Source organism: Sycon ciliatum, chromosome 9 (assembly GCF_964019385.1).
Source record: "Sycon ciliatum chromosome 9, ocSycCili1.1, whole genome shotgun sequence".
In the NCBI taxonomy this organism is placed as follows: domain Eukaryota; kingdom Metazoa; phylum Porifera; class Calcarea; order Leucosolenida; family Sycettidae; genus Sycon; species Sycon ciliatum.
In genome coordinates this window covers 18,474,050-18,496,359 of record NC_088651.1, presented here as the reverse complement: position 1 = coordinate 18,496,359, position 22,310 = coordinate 18,474,050, and the positions used below count along the sequence as shown (strand labels likewise).

The following is a 22,310-nucleotide window of genomic DNA, read 5'->3' as shown; positions in this document are numbered from 1 at the left end:
GATCAGAATGAAGATGTACATGTACATGTAACATAACTGGATTACTCTGAGACAGGCTACATCTCCTACTGCGGTCACTCACGACATCGTTCTGCTGCATGTACTACATATACCGTCAGTATTGACGTCCACTGTGACCCAGCCTGTGGATCGCAGCATGTTAGTCGATCTGCTTCAGGAAGTGTAGAAGTCAATACCGACACCAAAACACTCCGGCGGTCAGTTCCTGAGACCGGATACATCAGCTCATACCAGATACCTAATTTACCCTAGCAGTCTGGTGATCTTGGCGGGTAACAGAGGAAAATCCCAAAACTTTGAAATGCCCGCGTACAATTTGATGCGATTTTATAGAGGGCACCAGCGTGCATAGACAATCCTGATGCAAGTGCAATCTCAAAAGGGGCAATTTGCCGAAACTGAGGAAAATAATAATTTTCTTACTACGTACAGTACATATTGTGACCATATTCTTTTCTATTTTATTCACACCGGAGCTGCGGCTGCCGCTGCATATACTTAGCAACTTCTCGCCTGCACTTGACTCGCACGCTATGATGCACTCCGTATTTCTTACCTTGCTCACCCTTATGTTCAGGCCGCCCGTTTTGGAGCCATCAGTTGCCTGATGGTGGTAGTAATACGTGAAACTCAGGGTTGCGACACAACCTCCAATCTCTCTCTTGTGTATTATGACCGTAGAACTGGTAAGGGAACCATCAACACCTTAAGTCTGACAGAAGCCAACAAGTGGTCGATGACCGGGCGGTCTAACCATGGGTTTACGCTCTACCGAAGGTTCGTGCTAATGAAGGACGTCAATGAGCACCACAGCCTTGATAGTCCATTCATGGTGTCAGATTGAAGCGTGTGTTTTACATCACATTGAATACCCACAGCACATCTCGCTGGGGTATTTCAACACGATTAGGGATGTCTAAGTGGTTTCGGTGTTGCTTTTCTATGTATGTGGTGGAACCCTAAAAGCCAAAGCGTTGAAAACACTCGGTAATCAAAACTACGTGCATATACTGCAAGCAGAAAGGGATGAGCACTGCTTTCAGAATCGTGTGTCCTTGAGCAGAGGGTTCCCTTGAGAGGACAGAGAATACATCAGGGAAGGAAGCTGTCTAAGTGGTTTTCTATTGATATGGCCGGAGTAAACGCGGGATATATGCTGATTGCCCTGAGTCTAATGCTCCAGTTATGTCCTTGTGTTGGTGAGTGTCGCATCTTACCTCAAATCGTTTCAAGCTTTGTCCAGTTGTCAAAAAGATGAGAAAGGTCTTTGCTGTTTGACTTACAGACAGAAAGATCCCTTCTGAATGTCGCCTGACTTTCCAGCCGATTCCGAAAACCCATCGGTGATGGAATAAATAGAAAATTCCCTTCAAAATTGAAGGCCCTCCCACTTAAGATCTTACTTCAGTAGTTGTGTAGTTACGCTGTTAAACGCTGTCACTGGATAGTATGTGTGCGACTAGAGGTCTATTTTCCATCTTCTTGAATTTCAATGTACTTCCCAAGTATGAACTCTGTTCTCAGAACGCGCATTCAATTAATTCAAGCCCATTCTTACTAATTCGAAATTCGTTATTATTTAGATACAACCAGAGTTCGTCTTGTCGGTGGCACGCATCCGTGGACAGGACGAGTGGAGGTTACCCTTACTAATGGAACATGGGGAACGGTGTGCGACGATTCCTGGGGCCTCCAAGACGCACACGTTGTTTGCCGCCAACTCGGGTAGGTATACTGTTTGGTCTGGATAAAGGATGGAATGTACCTCGCACTCCCATTCTTGGCTGTGGCAGATAATCACAGGAAATACATTACAAATATACTCATAGAATGCCACTTACAGCAGAATGGCTAGATAAGTTGCGACTAGTAATATGTCATCCAACCTCGATTCAACATATCCTCCTGGAAACTCAGTATGCCCATCCGAAAATACACATAAGGTGATGGTCAATTCTAACTAGGGCTGCAACGGGTAGGGGTTTGGCCGGGTAACGAGTTTGGATATTTCTATTTGAGCAGCACGGGTACTCTAGCGGGTATTTTTCGTACATAGTATGTACAGTGAGTGTGCATTTGAACTACATCAAAAGTATACAACATGCACGTAACCGTGCTTGTAACGTGCATCGTTGCAAAACACTGTACTCCAACTACCCTATCAGGTTGTCAGACGCCAATCGCTACCCTACTACCTGATCTTACTACGGGTAGCAAGGATACCCTACTACTCGACGACACCCCTACTTCAAGTACTTCGAATAAATTTGAATCACCATGCTAAGGTTTTTTAAGGATTCCTTTTAGACTCGTGTGTAGTGCTCCACAAAACCGAACCTTCTACGTTCCTTCACAGAGGAAGAACCAAACCTGATGGCCAGTTAGTGCATGGAGTTTCACGGTGCAATTCCCGCTGAACAATCCATGTAATAGCATATTTGGGTGAACATGAAATCAGGGTTGGTGCACGCATAGAACGGAGATATCAAGTGTGTAGGAAAGGTTAAGAAGGAGCCTAGGAGAGTTGATGGTTTCTACCACCTCTGGAATCACAGGCATCGGAGAGTTTTGGTCGGAAAGGTCTTGGTGTGGGGCGGCGTGGCTCGTATTTAGAGATTATGTGTTTTGGGCCATCGTTCAGGTGTATGCCAGTTCCAAGGTCTCCTTCCGAATATTTTCGTAGGTCTTTGCGCAGTCGATCTTCACCTCAAATGGAGCCTATCTCCAAATTTCGAGTCAATCGAAAAGATCAATTTGCACCAATACTTTAATATCCCATACATGCTCTCTTATTGCATTTATTCATTTTCAAAGCTACAAGGCTACTGGCTGTATCTGTGATCAAGCACTTATTTGAGTTTGGAACATAGTTTGTGTCGATGCCACGTTTACCTCTGAAGGTATGCAAACGCATTACGTGCTATTCGGACGTTCGGCGGTGGTCTGGGCCCTATACTTCTGGATGATTTGCGTTGTACTGGACTGGAAATCGACTTGTTTCAATGTCAAGGCAAACCAGTGGGCATTCACAACTGCGCCCATAGCGAAGATGCTGGTGTAGAATGTGGTAAGTGTTCCGCATTACGCATCCGAAACAACTGAATGATAAACAATCTTCCTCTCACTTACCTACCGAAACGCTAACCCATGGGCAAGTACACAGGCACAGGCCCACGCACAAGCACATACTCATACTCATCGCTGAACGATGATAGCAAACAAGCTTTTTTAGACAAAGCAACTGGGATTACACTATAAAACAGTTTGCAAGGCTGATGTATAGACAACACACAGGTGGTTGAGGTGGCCATTTCTGGACAGTGAATCCCTCTTTTCATTCTCATTTCCATTTCTTTTTCTTTTCTAACACCGAACCACCGCACCACATAATCAGACATACACTGGCTGTTGGTAACCACCCAGAAGAATGAACTTAGGCCTAGGAGAATGAGAAAAAGAAGACATACGCGTACCATGGTAGTCGTAAGGAAATGAACCTGCACACTCTCTATTTGGAAACCCACTCCACGTACCACTGCACCGTATGGACACACACGCACGCGTCGTGATACCTCTGTCCTTGGGGACAGGTCTTCAAGCAAGCCTCTGGTGTAGATTTGAAAATTTGATTACCTTGGCCATTCAATAGGTGAGTGATAAGGCTATTTCGCAGATCGTGGCATAATCTGAGCAAAGACTAAAAAGAAAAAAGAAAAAAACGGGGAACTAGTAACCCTCTGGTACTCTTTGGTACTCTCATAGTTTTATTGGCAGCCTTAGTTGCTCTCACAGTGTCGAACTTGCAATGATCGTCATTACGGGCATTTGGTACTAGAATGCTTTCCGTTCTCGGCTTCGTCAGATGTGATGGGTCGCAGTTGATATTTTCAACGGAAATGAACAGTAATTTTCATCTTTTTGTGTGCTAAGCTCCATGTAAATGCTGTGAGAATTCCCCTGCGGGTGTTAACTCTAAAGTGGCATACTCGAACGCAGGATTTAGCGTTTCGGCCTCGTACATATGTCTGCCTGGTACTCGGTGCCGGACGGGTGACAGTCGGCTCATTTTCAATTCGGAAAATCATTGGCTAGGAGGTCCACTGGTTTGTGAAGGCAGGTATGTGGATAGCAGATGTTATGTTATCTGTTCTTTACTTTGCCTTAGATAAAGGCTTTGTTGTCTTCTTGTTCTTGATGAAGCAGTATGTCACAGGCTACGATGAAAAATGAGCAGGAACCACCGAATCAGCAATTGAAAACGGCTCTATGTCATAAAAAGAGTCTGGACCCTAGCTAGCGCAAGACGCTACAAGAATAACGTATTTAACATAGGTCCGGAATCACTAGAGTATAAAGGTGGAGCGCTCCCTACAGAAATGTCTCTAAGATTCAGTTCTGTTTATTTTTTAATTGAAAAGATAATGGACGGGTAGTTTTGGATTATTACAAATAAATAGGCGTTTCGCACTCACGTCTTTATTCGCGTCTTCGTCTTCGTTGCCTAGGCGATCCCGGGGAATCCCCAAAACGTGAGCTGAAGACTTCAAAACGCAGACGCGGCCCTATGGGCAGAGTCTTCGGCCACGTCTTCGTCTTTTTTGTCGTCTTGAACTCTTGTCTGGCCTATCCGCATGCGCAGAGATCTTGGCAGGGAAATTTAAAGTGAGCATGCAACCTGGCCTGCTAGCTGCATCTGTCAAAAGAATTTTCTTCTTCCGTTCCGTTCTCTTCGACTTTGACATTGAGGTTCCGTTCTTTTCTTTTCATACCGGTGCCTTTGTTCGTTCCTTCACCTTCACCATGACGAAAATGTTTGATATTGAGGCCGAGGCTTGCCTGTTGTGGATTTGGTGCCAGATTCACCCTTCCAATGTCGCTCGGGAAGCAATTGCCCAAGGCCGCGCCACAAAAGCAAAAGGAAGAGCCGAAGCACGCGTGCTTCCATCGCAGGGCGTAATATTCTTCACCTGCAAAAGCGAAATGATGATGACAACAAAACTAAAACTAAGAACTGTTTGGTCTTCCTCGAGGCTGGCTGAAACATGGTGTGGAAACTGCAGAACTGCCCAAGATTTTTTATTATTTTGAATCTACTCGCATGCCGTTAGTTTTTGCCCATGGACTGCTATACAAACACCAACGGAACTATGTAAAATGCCTTTCCAGATCCTGCCATCGCTGCTACATCCGCAACCTCCGTGCCACGATATCTCCCACAAACCCTCGCCTCTCATCCCTCCCTGTGCTCATTCGTCAACTGCGAAATCCTACCAGCGCCCGGGTCATACCTTCGAAGATGGTGGGCCCCAATGTTCGAACAAGCACCTCTCCGGCATCCATTGGTAACTTATTGAACCGCCACTTCGTCAGTGCTGGCTTACGGGTTGACCCCGATGCTCCTATTCCCACTATTTCCTCCCTACCTCCACCAGCAACTACATTGCACTCCCTGATCATCACCTAACCGACTGTTCACAAGTATATTGCAAGACTGCCTCTGAACAAATCCCCCGGAGCTGATAGGATCACCAATGAGATCCTCAGGAAACTGAGCTACTCAATTGCCCGCCCACTCAGTGCCGGATTCAGGGGGTTCCATGGAACCCCCTAAATTTTGCAAAGTGTGCGGCTGAGAAAATTTCGAAAAATATCATGTGTGCACAAAAGGACGTCCGTCGACGTCCGATCACAGTCAGCAGTGGTCAGTGCAGTCACTGAGTCAGTTATGACTACATCGTCAGACGTCAGTGCACTCGCGTGCAGTGGATCGATATTGTACGTATAGTAGTCTGTACTGGTGTTCACGTCCGTGATTTACAAACGGACACTGTAGACAACATTTTGTGGTTGCTTCCTTTTTGATCTTTCGAAACGATCCAAACTAATTTATTACTTACCTCCATTGGCGCTGTCATTCACTGCTGCTCCGGATGGGTGTGGTGTGGTCAGTATTCCTTGGACAAGTTTTTTGCAGAAGAGAACGGATGTTCCGAGTACTGACACTCTTCAACGAACTTCGAACCGTACACGTAGAGTTCAAGCTCCTCAGAACTACAACAGATTACGGCTCCGACATGCAAGCAAAGTCAGTAATCTCTACTTGCTGCAGCAAGCAGTAGTGACTAGTTGTTCCTCCGCAGGAACGGAGTGCTGCGCCAGCGATGTGTTTTAGATGACATTGGAAGGATTGTAAAATTGTCGACACTGTTTCGCTGTTGTTGTTTCTGTCACTGAAGTGAAGACGATGCTCTTGTCCTTTGACTATAGAGCATTTCGCATCGTAAAAATGCCAAACATTTCCGAAAAAACAAATGGACAGGGAAAGTAACTTATCACTGTAGTTGTCATTTCGGCATTCCTGGCTCTCAACGTACCCATGGCTTGCATATTCGATCTTTACAAGAAGTAACAGTTGAAAGGGTCTTCAAGCCCTCACTGAACCGGTGTTCCAGTCGATTGCATACATATATGATTATGTGTCCATACTAAAATTTAATAATAATGTAGGGTAAGCAGTAGCATTTGGCCCTGTACAGGTTTTCCATCGTCCACCACACCACAACTGCGCTCCGACTCAGCCTCCAGCGATGGTGGTGTGCTGTGGCAACGACTTCGGTTACGTGTCGAGGCCGGCTGGAGAGCGCAGTTGTGGTGTGGTCGATGATGGAAAAATATAATATTATTATGTCCGTTGTTATGGAACTTCAGTCACGCAGGCATGCACGCCAACTCGACCAACAGGCAGTACGAAAATAATTAGTTGTTATTCAGGGAAGAACATTTCAGAGAGAGAGAGAGAGAAAACAAGTTGAGAGCAAAACGACAACATACGAACTACTAATGAACTCATGGCAAAGAGTTCCCAAAAGGCAACTGAGTACAGCCAACTCAGATGCATATGGATTATCGGGCTAGAGCGATACTGAGTGCGGTGGTACGACTTCTACGCACAGCACGCAAGACTCGCAACAACGCACTATACCGGAACTAACGATAGCATGATAAGACTGAAAGCGTGCATACAGCAAGCAATGCAAAACAAAGGAAACACGTCCATGCATCGTGTGCAGCAGACCACGATGATTGATGAAAGGGCAAACTGTCATACTGGGTGAAACACTACCCATGTAGGCTTACAGCATGATCAATGAATAGTGAAGCAATAGACAGATAGATAGGTTCAGTTATATATACATTACACCTCTCCCCTTGATGACATTAGTCACGGAACCGCTGAGGAGGACGGATTGCAGCCCGGCGACGAAGTCCGTAGGCTTGGTCAAGCTGCGGATCCATGTCGATTTGGATGATAGCAGGGATGTCATCACGATCATCAGGAGAGTCAACATCTGCATCTGCGGCAACGGGGTGAGGGTCGAGCTTGATCAGGTCGACATTCACTACTTTCTCAGCATTGCGACCACGTACAGGTTCACACCGTCGAATCACCACAGTCGAGGGGGACAGAACACGAATGACTTGCGAGCCGGATTCATACATCGGTAGACGCTTCTGGTGACGGTCAGGACGGCGGAGAAGAACGTGATCACCAGTGTGATAGACAGGCACAGTCTCCTCTTGGATGCGATCAGCGTCGGATAACTCGGATTCCACGAGGTCGCGCAGTCGAGCACACCGAGCAGGGTGATCCCGAGACCAGTTCCTGCCGTCATTCACAGTCCGATCTGGATCAGCGATCAACTGGTGGGGTGTCCAACCACAGATGGCTTCCATCGGCGAAATCTTGGTTGCGGAATGAGGTCGGTTAGGATAGAAGTACAGCAGTGTGTTCAGATCAGCATTCCAGTCAGACGATTCGGATAGGACCTTCCTCATCAGAGTCAGCAGTGTCCTGTTGAATCGTTCAACACAGCCCTGCGATTGGGGATGGCGTACTGCTCCAGTTTGGATGGTGACTCCAAACATAGCAGACACAGAGCGGACGATAGCGTTGATGAACTCAGTGCCATTGTCGAGACGGACCATATCAGGGGGACCCCAGCGAGTGCAAATCTGCACGAATGCATCAGCCACGGATTGCGCATCGTGACGGCGTAGCGGAACCACTTCCACCCATTTCGAGAACATGTCGATGCAAACCAGAACGGAATGGAACTCACCAGATTTACTTGCGCCAAGTTCCAGGGTGTCCAGCTGGATGACACTCCAGGGTCGGTCCGGCAGTACAGTGCGAGTCGGAGGAGGAATCCGACCACGGCGAGGGTTAGCACAGCAGCAGTGCGCACAGCAGCTTACGATTTCTTGGCAGCGTTCAGCCATTCTCGGGAAATAGCAGTGTCGGCGGAGAGTGCGATACATGGACTCCCATGCGCCATGCCCAGTGTTGTTGTGCGCCCTGTCCAGTAGCTCATCAGTCAGTGATTCGGGAACCACCGGCACTTCAGCGGTGTCACCATCGGGCAATTTCACGCTTCGGCGAAGCAGGCCAGCCTTCACGACCAGCTGAGCAGCAACTCTCCGGTAGCATGCAGCCGACACAGGAAGCCCATTGGATACCTCGTGAATGGCAGCCAGAATCGGTCCATCGTTCTGCTGCGCTGCGCGGATGGTGGCAACAGCCATGGGCGGGGCCACGGCGGGGTTAGTGGTATCACCAGCAACAGCACACATCTCAGACTTGGCACGGCAGAGCTTCAACCATGGAGTGGGTACTCTTGTCAGCCGATCAGCCAAGTTGCGTTCAGAGGGCACCCATTCGACCACGACAGACAGGCAGGTGAGGCGGACAAGCTCGTCAATAGCTTGCAAGCGGCGTTGGACGAGCACATCGTACAGACCGCTGGTCTTGACACGGCGGATGTCATGCAGCAGGTTATACAGCCAACCATGCACGGTCTTGGAGTCGGTCAGGAGGCGCACACTCATGAGGCCGTAGGCGGTGGCACGCTGAAGGCCACTCATCACCGAATCAAGTTCGGCGACATTGATGTGCGTACGATCATCCTTCGGACGCAGCCAGCACGCATCCTCGATAACATCTGCACCGCATTGCACCACAATTCCGGTGGCAATGTTGGATGCGTCGCACCATACTGACCATTGTGCGGCAGGTGGAGCGGACCAGGCACCGTGTACCGGATCTTCTCCTTCAACGCGACCAGACAGCTCTTGGCAGAGGCTTACTACTTCTGGTGGTACCTTGGCGTCCCAGCCTCCAGGAGTGAGCGAGTCAGCCAATCTCTTCAGGTAGCTACTGTATGGCCTGAGCCAGGAGCACACAGGATTGTGGCCAAGCAGGCGACCGCACCAGCGGAACACATCACGCTTCGTTGGGCTCGCTGGGCAGCAGAGGTCGACATCTGTGCGTCATCGCCACTGCAGGACGTCGTCCGAGCTGTGAAGCTGGAGACCAAGGACGCGGGCTGATCGCAAGCATTCAGCAGGTTTGGTGGGTAGGCCAAACTTCACCATCTCGTCTTCCACCGTGGTGACGAGATTATCAGGCACGAACAAGTCGTCAACATAGCTGTCTACAGTAGGGTAGGGGCCAGTGACGTACTGTACGATCAGGCTCATCAGCTTTGGCGCAATCCCAAGGCCGAAGTCCATGCGCATCATGACGTACGGCTTGCCCTTGTAAATGACGGTCTGGAACCTTGCAGGCGACGGATCAAGACGGACCTGCAGGTACGCCTTCCGTATATCCAGGATGTGGAAATTGTCACCAGCCTGTCGCCAGCTGCGCAGCTTCTCACCGCACACAGGGGTGTTGCACCCAGGGTGGTTGCGGATGAGCTGGTTCAGCCCACGGTAGTCCAGTACAGGGCGAACCGGTGTTGAGGCCTTGTGCTCTTGGCACTTCGCAATCAATGGGAGGATGGCGCCCGGTGGTCCGTGAACATCCGCATCGTGTGGTACCAGCCAGCCTTGCTGGATCCAGGCATCTACTTCAGCATTGAACTGCAGCTCCTGATCGGTGGTGAGTTTGGCGCGGGGATATTCGCCAATCCCTGACCCAATCGGTTCAGCAGGTGGCATGTCGTCCCTCAAGTGCCACTTCATGCTCCAGTAGCCGGCGACTGCATTCCAGTGCACCTCGCCATCATCAACACTTAGTGTGACATCGTCACCAGAGTGGTTGACCGTAACGTGGCGGGACAGCTTGGAGGTGCGAGCAGTACTGTCAGCTGGCTTAGGTGGCACATCAGCGGCAGCACTAACAGCAGCAGGCACAGCGGCACAGCCAAATGAGACGGACGACAGACACCCGTCAGCGTATTGCAGGTGCATACCTCCAGCGCGGGTCACTACATCGTTGCCGACAACCATGTCGGTGTTCAGGACACTCAAGTCTGGGACAACCAGCACAGATACGGCAGTCAGTAGGTCCAAGTGCAAAGGTCCGTCGAGTCGACGGAGGTTCAGCAGGACGCTACCCAGTATCTTCAGCGATTCACCGTTGAGGGCGAGCATGTTGTCCGGACACTGTTCCATGTAACGCAAGCCATTGCACTTCTGGAGTGCGGCACGGCTGTTGAGAGAGCGCGTGCAACCAGTGTCCACCACAGAACTCAGGCGAGTCCACTCGTCGTGTTTTTCGCGGCAGGCATCGACGTACACTCGGATAAGGGAAGACGATGATGTAGTCAGGGCCAAACAGCAATCGGTTTTTCCTCCTGGCTGGTCAGAGACACCAGCAGATGCAGTGCCCCGTGTTCTCCTGGTCGGGCAGTTTCTCCGGATGTGGCCTAGCTCGTGACAATGATGGCAACGAACTCGGCTGCTCTTTGAGGAAGATGGGCCTGCTGACGAGCTCTGCGTGGGGGGTTCCCAGCGCGGCAGGTCTTCTTGACATGCCCAGTTTTCCCGCATGTGTAACAATACAAAGACTTCGCTGGTTCGGTGGCAGCAGCGCCAATGGCATGCGATGATGCAGCGCTTTCAACCAGTTGCAAAGCGTGAACCTTCTCTGTCACGTCACTGACGGAGAGGGCCTGTCCAGCACCCTGCAAACGAATGTCTCGCGCGAACGTCGGTGGCAAGCCGCAAATCACCTGCTCCAAAAGGACCGGGTCCTTGTCGTCTGTAATCTTGTGGCCAGCTAAGCTCAAGTGGTGCTTCAGGTCAGCAACGTAGCCGTCCACAGCCTCATCAGGGCGTAGGCGACGGGACAGGAACTGCTGATAAGAATCAGCAGGTGCAGGCGCGAAGGCCTTTTCAAGTAGCGCTTTCACGGTTGCCTCCTTTTTCCTGTCCGCCTCCGCCATGGACATGAAGACTTTGAACGCCTGGCCATCTAGGACCAGGGGCAGGTGCTGCATCCGTTTTTCCTCCGTGTCCCACTTTTGAATATCCGCCAGGACACGGAACTTCGACCAAAACGTCTCCAGGTCATCTCCTTTTCCGCGGAACGTCCCCAGGAATCCATCGAGTTTCAGCGACATTATTTCCAAATCAAGGCCCACCACCAAGCGACAACACAGTCGCACCAGGTATCAGCGGGTTTCGGTACCAGATGTTATGGAACTTCAGTCACGCAGGCATGCACGCCAACTCGACCAACAGGCAGTACGAAAGTAATTAGTTGTTATTCAGGGAAGAACATTTCAGAGAGAGAGAGAGAAAACAAGTTGAGAGCAAAACGACAACATACGAACTACTAATGAACTCATGGCAAAGAGTTCCCAAAAGGCAACTGAGTACAGCCAACTCAGATGCATATGGATTATCGGGCTAGAGCGATACTGAGTGCGGTGGTACGACTTCTACGCACAGCACGCAAGACTCGCAACAACGCACTATACCGGAACTAACGATAGCATGATAAGACTGAAAGCGTGCATACAGCAAGCAATGCAAAACAAAGGAAACACGTCCATGCATCGTGTGCAGCAGACCACGATGATTGATGAAAGGGCAAACTGTCATACTGGGTGAAACACTACCCATGTAGGCTTACAGCATGATCAATGAATAGTGAAGCAATAGACAGATAGATAGGTTCAGTTATATATACATTACACCGTAGTGTGTTTTAAAAGCATGCGATTCCCACTAACACAATCGGATTGTCGTTGTTACAAGTGTCAACCGCTCATCTGATTCCGTAATATTTTGGCTGTTCAATTTTGGTTCAACCGGAACCCCCCTGTAGAGATCTCTGGATCCGCCCCTGCCACTCTCCATTCTTTTTAACCTTTCCCTCTCCTCCGCCACATTCCCGTCACGATGGAAGTCAGCCACTGTCATTCCACTGTACAAAAATAAAGGCGACCAGAACAACCCGTCTAATTACCGACCAATCTCCCTCCTGTCCTGCGTCTCCAAACCGCTAGAGAGAATAGTGTACGACCGCTTGTACGACCATATATCCCCTATTCTTCACCCCGCACAATCTGGCTTCCGCCGTAAGGACAACACATCCCTGCAATTGTCCCGCATAATCCAAGACCTCTGCTCCCTAAAAGACCAGCGGCAGGTCTCCTGCATCTGTTTCTTTGACCTCTCCAAGGCCTTCGACACCGTGTGGCACAAGGGCCTGATCGCCAAACTTCGTGCCCGTGGTGTCTCCGGCTCCCTACTCGCCTGGATAACTAGCTACCTCTTGGACCGAAATCAGTGCGTCACAGTAAATGGAACCTTATCTGACCCCGAGTCTGTGACATCCGGAGTGCCCCAGGGCTCCATTTTAGGTCCCCTGCTCTTCCTCGCATACGTTAATGACCTCCCTTATTCAATTCCCAATATTTCTTTGTTTGCAGATGATTCCACTGTCCTTGCTTCCTCCCCATCTCACGCCTCCCTGTACCCCAAAGTTCAGACCTGTATCAACGACATTGTTCACTGGATGAGCACTTGGTACCTTTAAAAGCCAAATGTGACCAAAACCGAGCTCCTCCTTCCCCCCCCCCCCCCCCCACAGATCCAGTGCCCATCTTCCACTTTCCCGATGATCCCGGTCACCCTATCTCTGTAGCGCCCCACCATAAACACCTTGGCATTGTCATAGATTCCGCCCTCTCCTGGTCTCACCATGCTGATCATGTGTCGTCCAAAGTATACCGATCTGCCGGCATAATGTCAAGTCACTTGTCCCATTTGCCCCAAAATTGCCGGAATAATTTTTATAAATCGTACATTCTTCCCCTCTTCACGTACGGCTTCCCTGCCTGGTCCACCATTAACAAAACCCACATAGGTAAATTAGAAGTTCTCATCGCCGTATACTGCGCATCATATTTCGTACTGATCGTTATCTCTAGACTTGTATGCTGCTGCATCCATTACCTTGATGCTTCCAAGTGCTTCCAAGTGCACATTCAATTTTTCTTGACCAGCACCCTGCTCATTTACAGTACCTTAATTGGTTCAATTCAGGTGGCACCACCCGAAGCTGCGTTCGTCTCCCCCTAGCTAGGTCTACCCTATTCGTATATTCCGCTTTCTTTTCCTCCTACTCAACGTGGCTCCAACTGCCTCCCAGTGTTAGACAAGCTCCAGATATGCCCAAATTCCATACCCTCGTCAGACAGCAATTCAGTATCTCCCAGTAAACAAAGTCACAGTCACCACTTCCGCTGCATAGCTCGCTGAGCATCCCATTGCTTTTTAAGTTGCTAATCCCTTCCCACTTTGTGTACGTGCTCTTCATTTTCTTTTTTTCTCTTCTTCCGTGGTTGGTCTCACCCTCTCCTCAATTCAATTGGCTGTCTTGACATGCCACGAGGTGCAGAAATAAATAAATAAATGTTGCTGATTGTTGACAAAACGATGTGTTCGATGTGCGTGAGAATCGACTTGCGCAGCAAATCGACGTTTTGCCTGAAAACGACGTCACAGAAAGATGCGAGTGTGAAACGGCTATAATGGGGGTTGTGCGTCTCGATATTTGTATAAGAATGGTCAAAAATTGTGGATTCAGATTTTACGGTCTACACCAATGAATGGACTGTTGAGTTCAGATCAACCACCAATAAATGGCGTTTACATCATTAGGACTTGGCAGGGCACGACATCCCTTTGAAGACTGCCAGTGACCTAGAAGGAGTACGAGCATTTGCTGCAGACAAATCGAAATGGAGATCAGACATTGTTTATGGATGAGTCTTTGTCGACTGGAGGCAGAAGCGGACTTGGCTTAATTTCAGTGTATTCTCATACATTATTCTTTGGCCTTTGTACGCGCGCTGTGGTATTATTATTATTATTATTATTATTATTATGTACCCCTTGGGTCTGACAAAATGTTCCCAGTTGACTCTGGGTAGCAGTACGGGTGGAAAAACTGCTCCCGGGCAGGATTTTAACCAGATACCTCTCGTATCTCAATCATGGTCTTTTACGAACCCACTGTGCCTGCCTGGTCTATGAACAGCAGTCTAACAGGCCATCAAAACCAACTTATACTAAAGTGGTAAACAGTAGAAATTGTGTGAACGGAGTTGTGACACCAATCCAAGGGCCGGTATGAAGAGGACGTCTTCTTGTCACGATCATCAGTGGCATGTCGTGCCCAAATTGAAATATGAGCCGCAATCAGCGAAAACGACCCTTAGAGATTTCGTAATGTTTTCGAGAAAAAGATCGATTTGTGACGTTCAACGATTGTTTTGATCGCGCTGCGAACAGCGCGACGACTTCTTGAACTCCTTGCTTGAAGTAATTATTATTTATTTTGAAGTTAGTTGAAGTGGTGTCGAGTGGCGACTCCAGTGTTCCTTGATCTTACTGCGATTGATGCGGACACCAGAGCTGTTCGCAGCGCACACACGGCAGTCATTGTCTACAGCTAGCTCGAGCCTGGTGGGGATCCGGGAGTGGATGCTGAAGTAGCCGCTGAAGTTCAAAATAAGGATGAGACGTTCTTTGGTTCCGACATCCGCATGTCGACAGCGAGGCGGAATCGCAGCCGTCATCTCCTGCTGCGATGCGGCTCAAGGTGGCCGATGACTCGTCAGAGTCGGAAGATGAGGAGTCGTCACCTGAGATAAATTCTGGGTCTGGGGCTAGTGACGGCCGCGACGTCGTGTCTTCAGCTGCGGAGGAAGAAATGGAAGACGAGATTGCGGAACGCCTCCACGCAGGATGCAGCTGCGAATATGTCGATCATTTCTCCGCACTCATCAGCTATTCTTTGTCATTATAGCTGCTTACTGCACTATTTCAAAAGTATTCAAGCTGCCCACTCACCTTCGAATGCTGAATATTCATTGTACACATACATCGTATACATACATTGCACCAATTTGGGGTACACCTTGTATATTGGTGTATACACCCGTTTTGAATCAGAATATTGAACTTTTTCTTGGCTGAGGTCCTGCAGTAGATATGGTTCAACAAATTTCTAACCAAAAAGGAATTTTGAAAATGTTGACCCAAAGGGCTGTTTTCGCTGGTTGAGGCCCATAATAATAACGCACATCACAGGTTTTGTGCGCAATATCCTCCCTCATTGTAAAATGGAGTAACGCCATGTCCGTTTTCTATTGTGCTTTATAGAGATTGAATGCAGGAAAACGATTCACGTTTCAAATGGAAAAGCTATAATTGGAAAACGCTCTGTCGGTTCGATTGCGGCCATTAGCTGTGATGAAGGATATGCACTGAACGGAGGCGATCCAGCAGTAACGTGTGCAAATATATCAGCTGTCACTGCGGAATGGACAGGTCTCAACGCAAGATGCAATCGTACGTATAGTCATACTAGTAACCCTAAATGCTTTAAACACTTTACAGAATTTGGCTCAGCACCGCAACAATGCACCGCCGACTTCCTTTCCAGCATTCAATGCATCGAGTACAATAGAGCAATGGGGATTGCATTGGACGAAGACTCTCGGTACTTTAAACAATTGGATTACCATTATCACTCATCTTGGTCCTTTTTAAGTAGTTGTGCCGGGGAGGGGATATCGCACAAAATGGAGGGGATGACCACATCACGGGTACTAGAAGTAATCGCAAATGTGAGTTGTAGGATGCTTGGAAGACATCCCCTCCTCCCCTCCCCCCCCCCCCCCCACCCTCCCCACTCCCAATGAAAGCCACCGACTACGACAATGGGAAAATTAGACCCAGGAAGAGGGGCATGACATTGTAGTGGAAAGGACTATTCAAGAGCTGCGACATAGAAGCGCGCAACGACATTAACTGCAAAGTGGAAAGTACCAATCAAGAACAGCATCAAGAATCGAAATATGAAAACAGAAGAATGCCAAGATATAACTGTTTCATCAATATGTAAGAGACCGATAGTATGAGTCACTGTGGCAGCTCTGAATCTTTCCAGTGTTGTGGTGGATCGAGCATCTCCTGGAAGTAGAATTAGAGGCAAACCTCGACTTTCCAGGATTTATTATTACAATGGGACGATCGAGTCTACCCTCCTGCTGGGTTCGTTTTTCTCTGGTGTTTCTATCCTCCCTGGTTATTTGGGGGACTAGGAAGGCTCAACACGCACGTTTAATTATGTGGCGAGTTAGCATATGGCCGATTGGTTTGCAGGCCTGCCTGAGAATCATGAGGTCCCGAGTTCAAGACCCGCGCTGATAGCAGGGAGCGTGTAAAAAGACTTTTTACGCGTGCTGAACTGCGCCGACACCCACGGTCAACTGGGTACTCACAGCTCGGAGTGAGAATAACAAGGATGCAGTTTACAGGGTTATGGGCCGTTACACGCCCGATTGGTTGAGAGACTAACCTCCTCCCCCCCCTGACTCACTTGTGAGGTCTGCATTCGCCACTAAGGGTAATAGGCATAGTGGTGGCCTGCGGATGCGAAGGCTAGTTTGTTTGTTTCTGAACATTCAAGCGATGCCGACGCGGATCCCGCGAATATTATTATTATTATTAGTTAGCACTCTGAGTACTGCACGTCTGTGGGTGTAACGTTTGTGATATGCAGGGACGTCGCACACGGTACGGTCACTGCGGCATTGACTGTACCACTCCTTGCCCCATGTAACCCGTGAACCCTAAAATACACTGATCTGGCTCTAGATTTCCAACATTTTCGGCTCAGCCACCCCTCCCCTCGAGTCAATTGTACTTCAGATGGCTGACCATATCACACTAAAATACCTTGCGACGCCCTCATGTGGGTGTGCAATGCATCTGTCTAAGCGTTATAGCGATAATTTAGCGGCAATTCTAACGTTGTAGCGTTGTTCTCTTGTAATTTAGTGGAACCGGTATTGAGTAACTGAGTTTTATGTTTCGTTACATTGTCGTCAGATCTCCTGTGTACCGGTTTTGTGGCACAATGATTATAGCCATTATATTTGGTCGTCTCCATTCTTGTGCAATCATGCATATGTAGGTTGGTTCTCTTCATGTTATTGTGACCAATTTCATAGATGTTGGTTGCCTTGTTGCTTTCTCTCCCCTCTCCTCTCACCCAAGCCATTCTGCATAAGCGAAGCTGTGGACGCAGCATACTGCTGCTACACTTCAACGCGGGAATGCGTATAATAGTAATAATAATAATAATAAACGTTATAACAAGAGTAGATAAACAAGAGTGTGCAACTCCGGATCTCTCCTGCACAATCTGCAGATACCCCCGCCCACGGCGGAATTTTTTGTTGACGTCACCTTTTTTCAGAGAAACGCGGACTTTGCCGCAGAGCAGTGTGAGAGCACGTGCTGGGCATCGACCAATGTAGTGTAAAGCCCGGCCAAGTGCACGAAGGAAACCTCTCCAAAAGGCTCGCAGCGCGTGCGTCGTCGAAAAGATTACGTCAACAAAAAATTCCGCCGTGGGCCAACCCATCCGCGAGTTGCACACTCTTGTTTATCTACTCTTGGTTATAATATGGGTCTAGCCTTCATTTGTCCTGCGTAGTATTTCATATCCTACTGCAGTTATTGCAATCTGTAAAAATTTTGTGCTCAGCTATCGACTGTGGGTGTCCCCCCAGCGGACTCAAGTCTGATGTAAGCTACACAACAACAGTCCTCAACTCCACTGTGACATACGTTTGCCAGCCTGACACAACGCCTCTGATAGGCGACAGGCAAATAGTTTGCAATGCCCAAGGACGATGGGAAGGAGCTTCCCTCATCTGTGAAGGTTTGTGTTACTAAACCCCCTTGAGATATTTTGATTTCTTCCAGAATGGTTGTCTACTGACACAAAACTTGGTTCGAAGTCGACAACTCAAAGTTCACTGAGAGGTTTCCTTCGCCGTGTATATCGGCTGTGAAAGGTCCATGAACTAATGGAGATCCTTAGGTGTGGTTCACATGAGGTATAAGCTCCTTACAACTGATTTTAGTACAAAACTGCTTTAAAAACAGCACGTGTTCACACCGTGCATGTGAAAGGCTGCGTAAGAACGAGCGGATCCTTACGAAACCATGGAACCTCGCTGACGTGGTCTCATCTCCTTCGGAAAAGGTTTTTTTATTTTTTGTTTGTGAATTGTCTGGATAACTTTTAGTGTACTTCATCTCATGTCAGCCTGCGATTAACTGGACTATTCTCGAAGCCACAGTTGTCCGCATAACTAGCTGCGCTTCTCATGCTGATGCAGAAGTTGTAGTTGTTTGTTTTGAAGTCGTGGTTGTTGTTCGGTCACCCACGCGCAACGCCGAGGCTGAAGACGAATTTGCGAGAAATCCGAAGAACAAGAAAGCTGTGAAAAGTGTTTACGGTTTTGCATATATATCTATGTCCATGGACATGTGTGGAGGGCATAGTACGGCAACCTCAATTGTCAGTCCACTGCATGTGGTCAGTAGCAGTCCGACTGGTATATGGTGGATCCATTAATTTTGTGGTTGCTCGCCCACATTGCCTGCCCCTGTGAGCTAATGTTTTGAAGGTCGATGCATGGATCTCTGATAGGCCGCCCAGAGATCGATGTGTCGACCCTCTAAACGTTCCGGGAACACCTGGCAGGGCATCTACCGCTCAGAAAACACAACCGCGCAAACAAGGTAATTATTTGTGCTTCCAGGATCTAGGTGCTCTATTTTGTTTGTGCAAATCAAGGTCATTGTCAGCCAAACGCGCCATAATCCACAACGCGCCATAATCCATAATATCCTGCTTTCTACACCCGTTGCCGAGTTGCTGAAAACATAAAATGTATGCCCTTTCCCAAAAGCAGCGGAAGTTGCCAAAGTGATCACATTACAAAACTTGCTTGTAAGCATGATGTACGCGGTGAACCGCACCTAAGCAAAAGTACGTTAACGCTAACTTTTACAGTACTTAGTCCTAGCCGTGACACAAGAAAAGAAAACGTTACGGAGCTCACAATAACGGGCCGACGTTCGCTAGGGCAATTCTGCAAAAACTTCAAAACCCGCATTGTTTTGTAATTGGCAGGAGATACAAAACGTGTAGATCGAGACCGGAGTCGAGATTGCTTCCTCTTGTGACTTTCAGCTTTTTTTAGTAAGTTTTGCCTTTCAGTTTACAATGTCAGCCTCCTCCGCGTCGTGCCCTTCACCCTCTATTTCAATTGGGAAACATAGGACCGGTTCGGCGGCACCGCTGAGGAAGAAATCCATCGACCATTTCCGGACTTGCAGAAGCTGGAGAATCCGTTCAGCCATCGCTCTTGCATGTAGGAAAGGGCTTCTAAGAACCTGTGCACAGCTAAACTCATTTTCGCCCTGCCTTGGCCATTCTCTAGTGAAAGACCTCGTCAAGGTATTCATTCGGAACGACAGCAAACTAACCCCTGTTTAAAATTTTGAATTTTCCCCGCTTTTTTCCATTCATATCACCATAGTTGTCACGACTACTTCATCTGAACTATAATGTGCATTGTGCTAAGGGTCCATTTAGTACGGTAAGGATTGCTTATTAGTTAACTTTTTGACGCTAAATAAAACAGATAAATAAATAGAACAGATTTCAGATTACATGTGGTAGTGTGAATTATGTGACTGTTCCTGTACCGTCTTATAAAAGCCAACTTTGTATCATTCTTCTTCTATATCACTGATGATGCCCTCCTGGGTGAAAATTTGGACAACTTGAACTGTACGTGGTCTCGTTATATGCATACAGGTAGAATGGACTACATGGAAATTCTGTAGGTATTCGCGAATTTCCGTTATATCCGCAGTCGTTATTAGCAAAGTTGACTGTATCTGTGGCCCAATACAAGAGGATAGCGGTAGTTCTCCGGATTGTGATACCTCGGTCTAAAACTAGGTTCACATTCGTTGATGAGCGACAGGGCGCGGCGCGTGGAGCGACGGGCGTCCAATGTGGATTCCAGAAACGAGACTGCATCCTTACCTCTCAGAACTCAATTTTTGGGTTCGGCACCAGGGTAGAGATGAAATTAATTTTGAAAATGATTTCTGTGATTCTCTGGGGAATCTCTAACTTCCTTTTAGTTCTGAATTTTTACAAAGTAAGTTAACCTTTTGAGCACGACGCTACCTGAATGCCCTTAAAAGTCCTGTCTGGGCACAAAAATCTCGATGCTTGAAAGGGCAGTGCTTCCGTCCAGATATGGTTGAACAGAAATGTATTGCAACTCAGAGTCTCATAAGAGGATTCTTCTTTCTGAAATTCGCAGAAATACATTTAAAATTTCCTCTCCACTTTGCTGATAAGTCAGGCACAGTGGGCTGGTCAAAGACCATGATTGAGATACGCGAGGTACCTGTTTAAGTCCTGCCCGGGAGCGTTTCTAGCTACGCTGCTACCCACAGTCCACTGGAATCTTGTGGCCAGGCACAAGGGGTATATGGACGCGGATAATGGGGTTTCTTGGCACGTGTGCACGTGTACCAGTGGTTGTGAGACGTATCCCGTCTCCTCACCATTAGGCTCTTCATCTAGCGCTGGCGTTTACCACTTGCTAGCGGCCGTCGTGAGTTTCCTTCGGGAACGGACAAGCAAATATTTCGGGACTTTTGATCACCACCTTTTGTACTGACATTTTTGTATGTGTTCCGCTGTTAATTATAACTAGATCTACAATGTGATCAGCCCAATGAAATCTCCAATGGCAATGCGATAGTTGGAAAACAGAATTTAGCTTCCCTTTCGTCTATACGATGCAATGATGGATTCATTTTCGAGGGAGACGACCCAAGTATAACGTGTGAGAGGTTACCAGACGAGTCAACCGAATGGACCAGTGTCAAAGGGGAATGTCAACGTATGTACATGTACATGTATGCTCAATGGGGTTCACAATATCACCTAACCGTGGATTTCTTCTTACAGCTGCAACTAGTTCTGGAGTATTGATTAATTTTATCTGATCATGTACTTGCTTTGTTCCCTCGGAGCTATTAGTAAACCCATTTTATGCTCGTAAAAGTATCATTGGATTTCCTGAAAGGAATGCGTGCAGCTACGTATTTAAATGACATATGAACGAAATCGCTATATACTACCGGTAATACCTAGCCAATATTGAACATTTAGGTGTCTTCCACGGGTCGGAGGTCTTCCTTAATGAACCCGAAAGGGCACTTTTGGTCGACCCTGGACACTACCTTTCAGCTGAAAGACAAAAACTGTGTGGACAGCTTATACTAGTAAGTGCCATACACTAACTATAGTTATACTCTGAGAAGTATCCATGCTCTCCCGTGTATTCAACGTTGCAGCTCTTCCACCAAACATCACTGTCAATGCCACAGACGCTAACATCTCGCTAACGATTGAACATATTCACACAGCTCCGCTGATCCAGCAGTATTGTGCAGTAGTGGTCTCCCTTACCAGCAGCCATAATGAAAGCGAAGCCGAAAGTTGTCACCAAGGCCCCAACGTGGTCATAGAGCGATCCTCGAGCGATGACGTCTTCCAGCTAATGGCATACGTGGTCACTGATGAGAACGTAACAAGCAAGTTGTCTCGAAGCGCTGTTGTTCTCCCCTTGTCATAATGTAGGTTGGTATAAAGCACTAGAATTACTCTAAAAGTTGAATGAAATGATTGTGCTTTGCTGTCAATTCGTGAGTTTTGTATTTTCACTAGTATAATACCTCTAGTAGAAAGGTGATGGCCACGTGGATAGGAGTTAAGATTAACCGTACACTAATATAATATTATAATCAGAAAGTTTAACAACTAGGCATAAAACTGGCAGAATACATTTGAAGAGCTGACAATTAAGTTGGTATGTCTGAATTTAACAAAATATGTGCAAGCACTTGTAGTTCTCTCCGATTGTGCCAACAGTTGCAGGTAGTTTTCCTTCGCCGTGATCATCGACTGTGCAACGCCTTTGAAAGAGTTCCTGGCGGGAACCATGAAACTTTCATACCCCTCGATAATGGCCCAAACATCACATTATTTATGGGTCTACGAACGAGTTACGCAACTGCGTCTACGAACAAAC

At 47.8% G+C, this 22,310-nt stretch overlaps 1 protein-coding gene across 1 annotated transcript; it reads left to right on the top strand.

Moving 5' to 3' along the window:
• Nucleotides 1-1,097: 1,097 nt before the first annotated feature.
• LOC135825171 (scavenger receptor cysteine-rich domain superfamily protein-like) lies at nucleotides 1,098-21,921 on the top strand. The gene is made up of 7 exons (XM_065337895.1): nucleotides 1,098-1,220; nucleotides 1,605-1,746; nucleotides 2,922-3,088; nucleotides 15,484-15,672; nucleotides 17,879-18,055; nucleotides 20,928-21,116; nucleotides 21,574-21,921. The coding sequence occupies exons 1-7, from the start codon at nucleotides 1,151-1,153 to the stop codon at nucleotides 21,852-21,854; spliced, it is 1,215 nt and encodes a 404-aa protein (XP_065193967.1). The 5' UTR covers nucleotides 1,098-1,150; the 3' UTR covers nucleotides 21,855-21,921.
• Nucleotides 21,922-22,310: the final 389 nt, after the last annotated feature.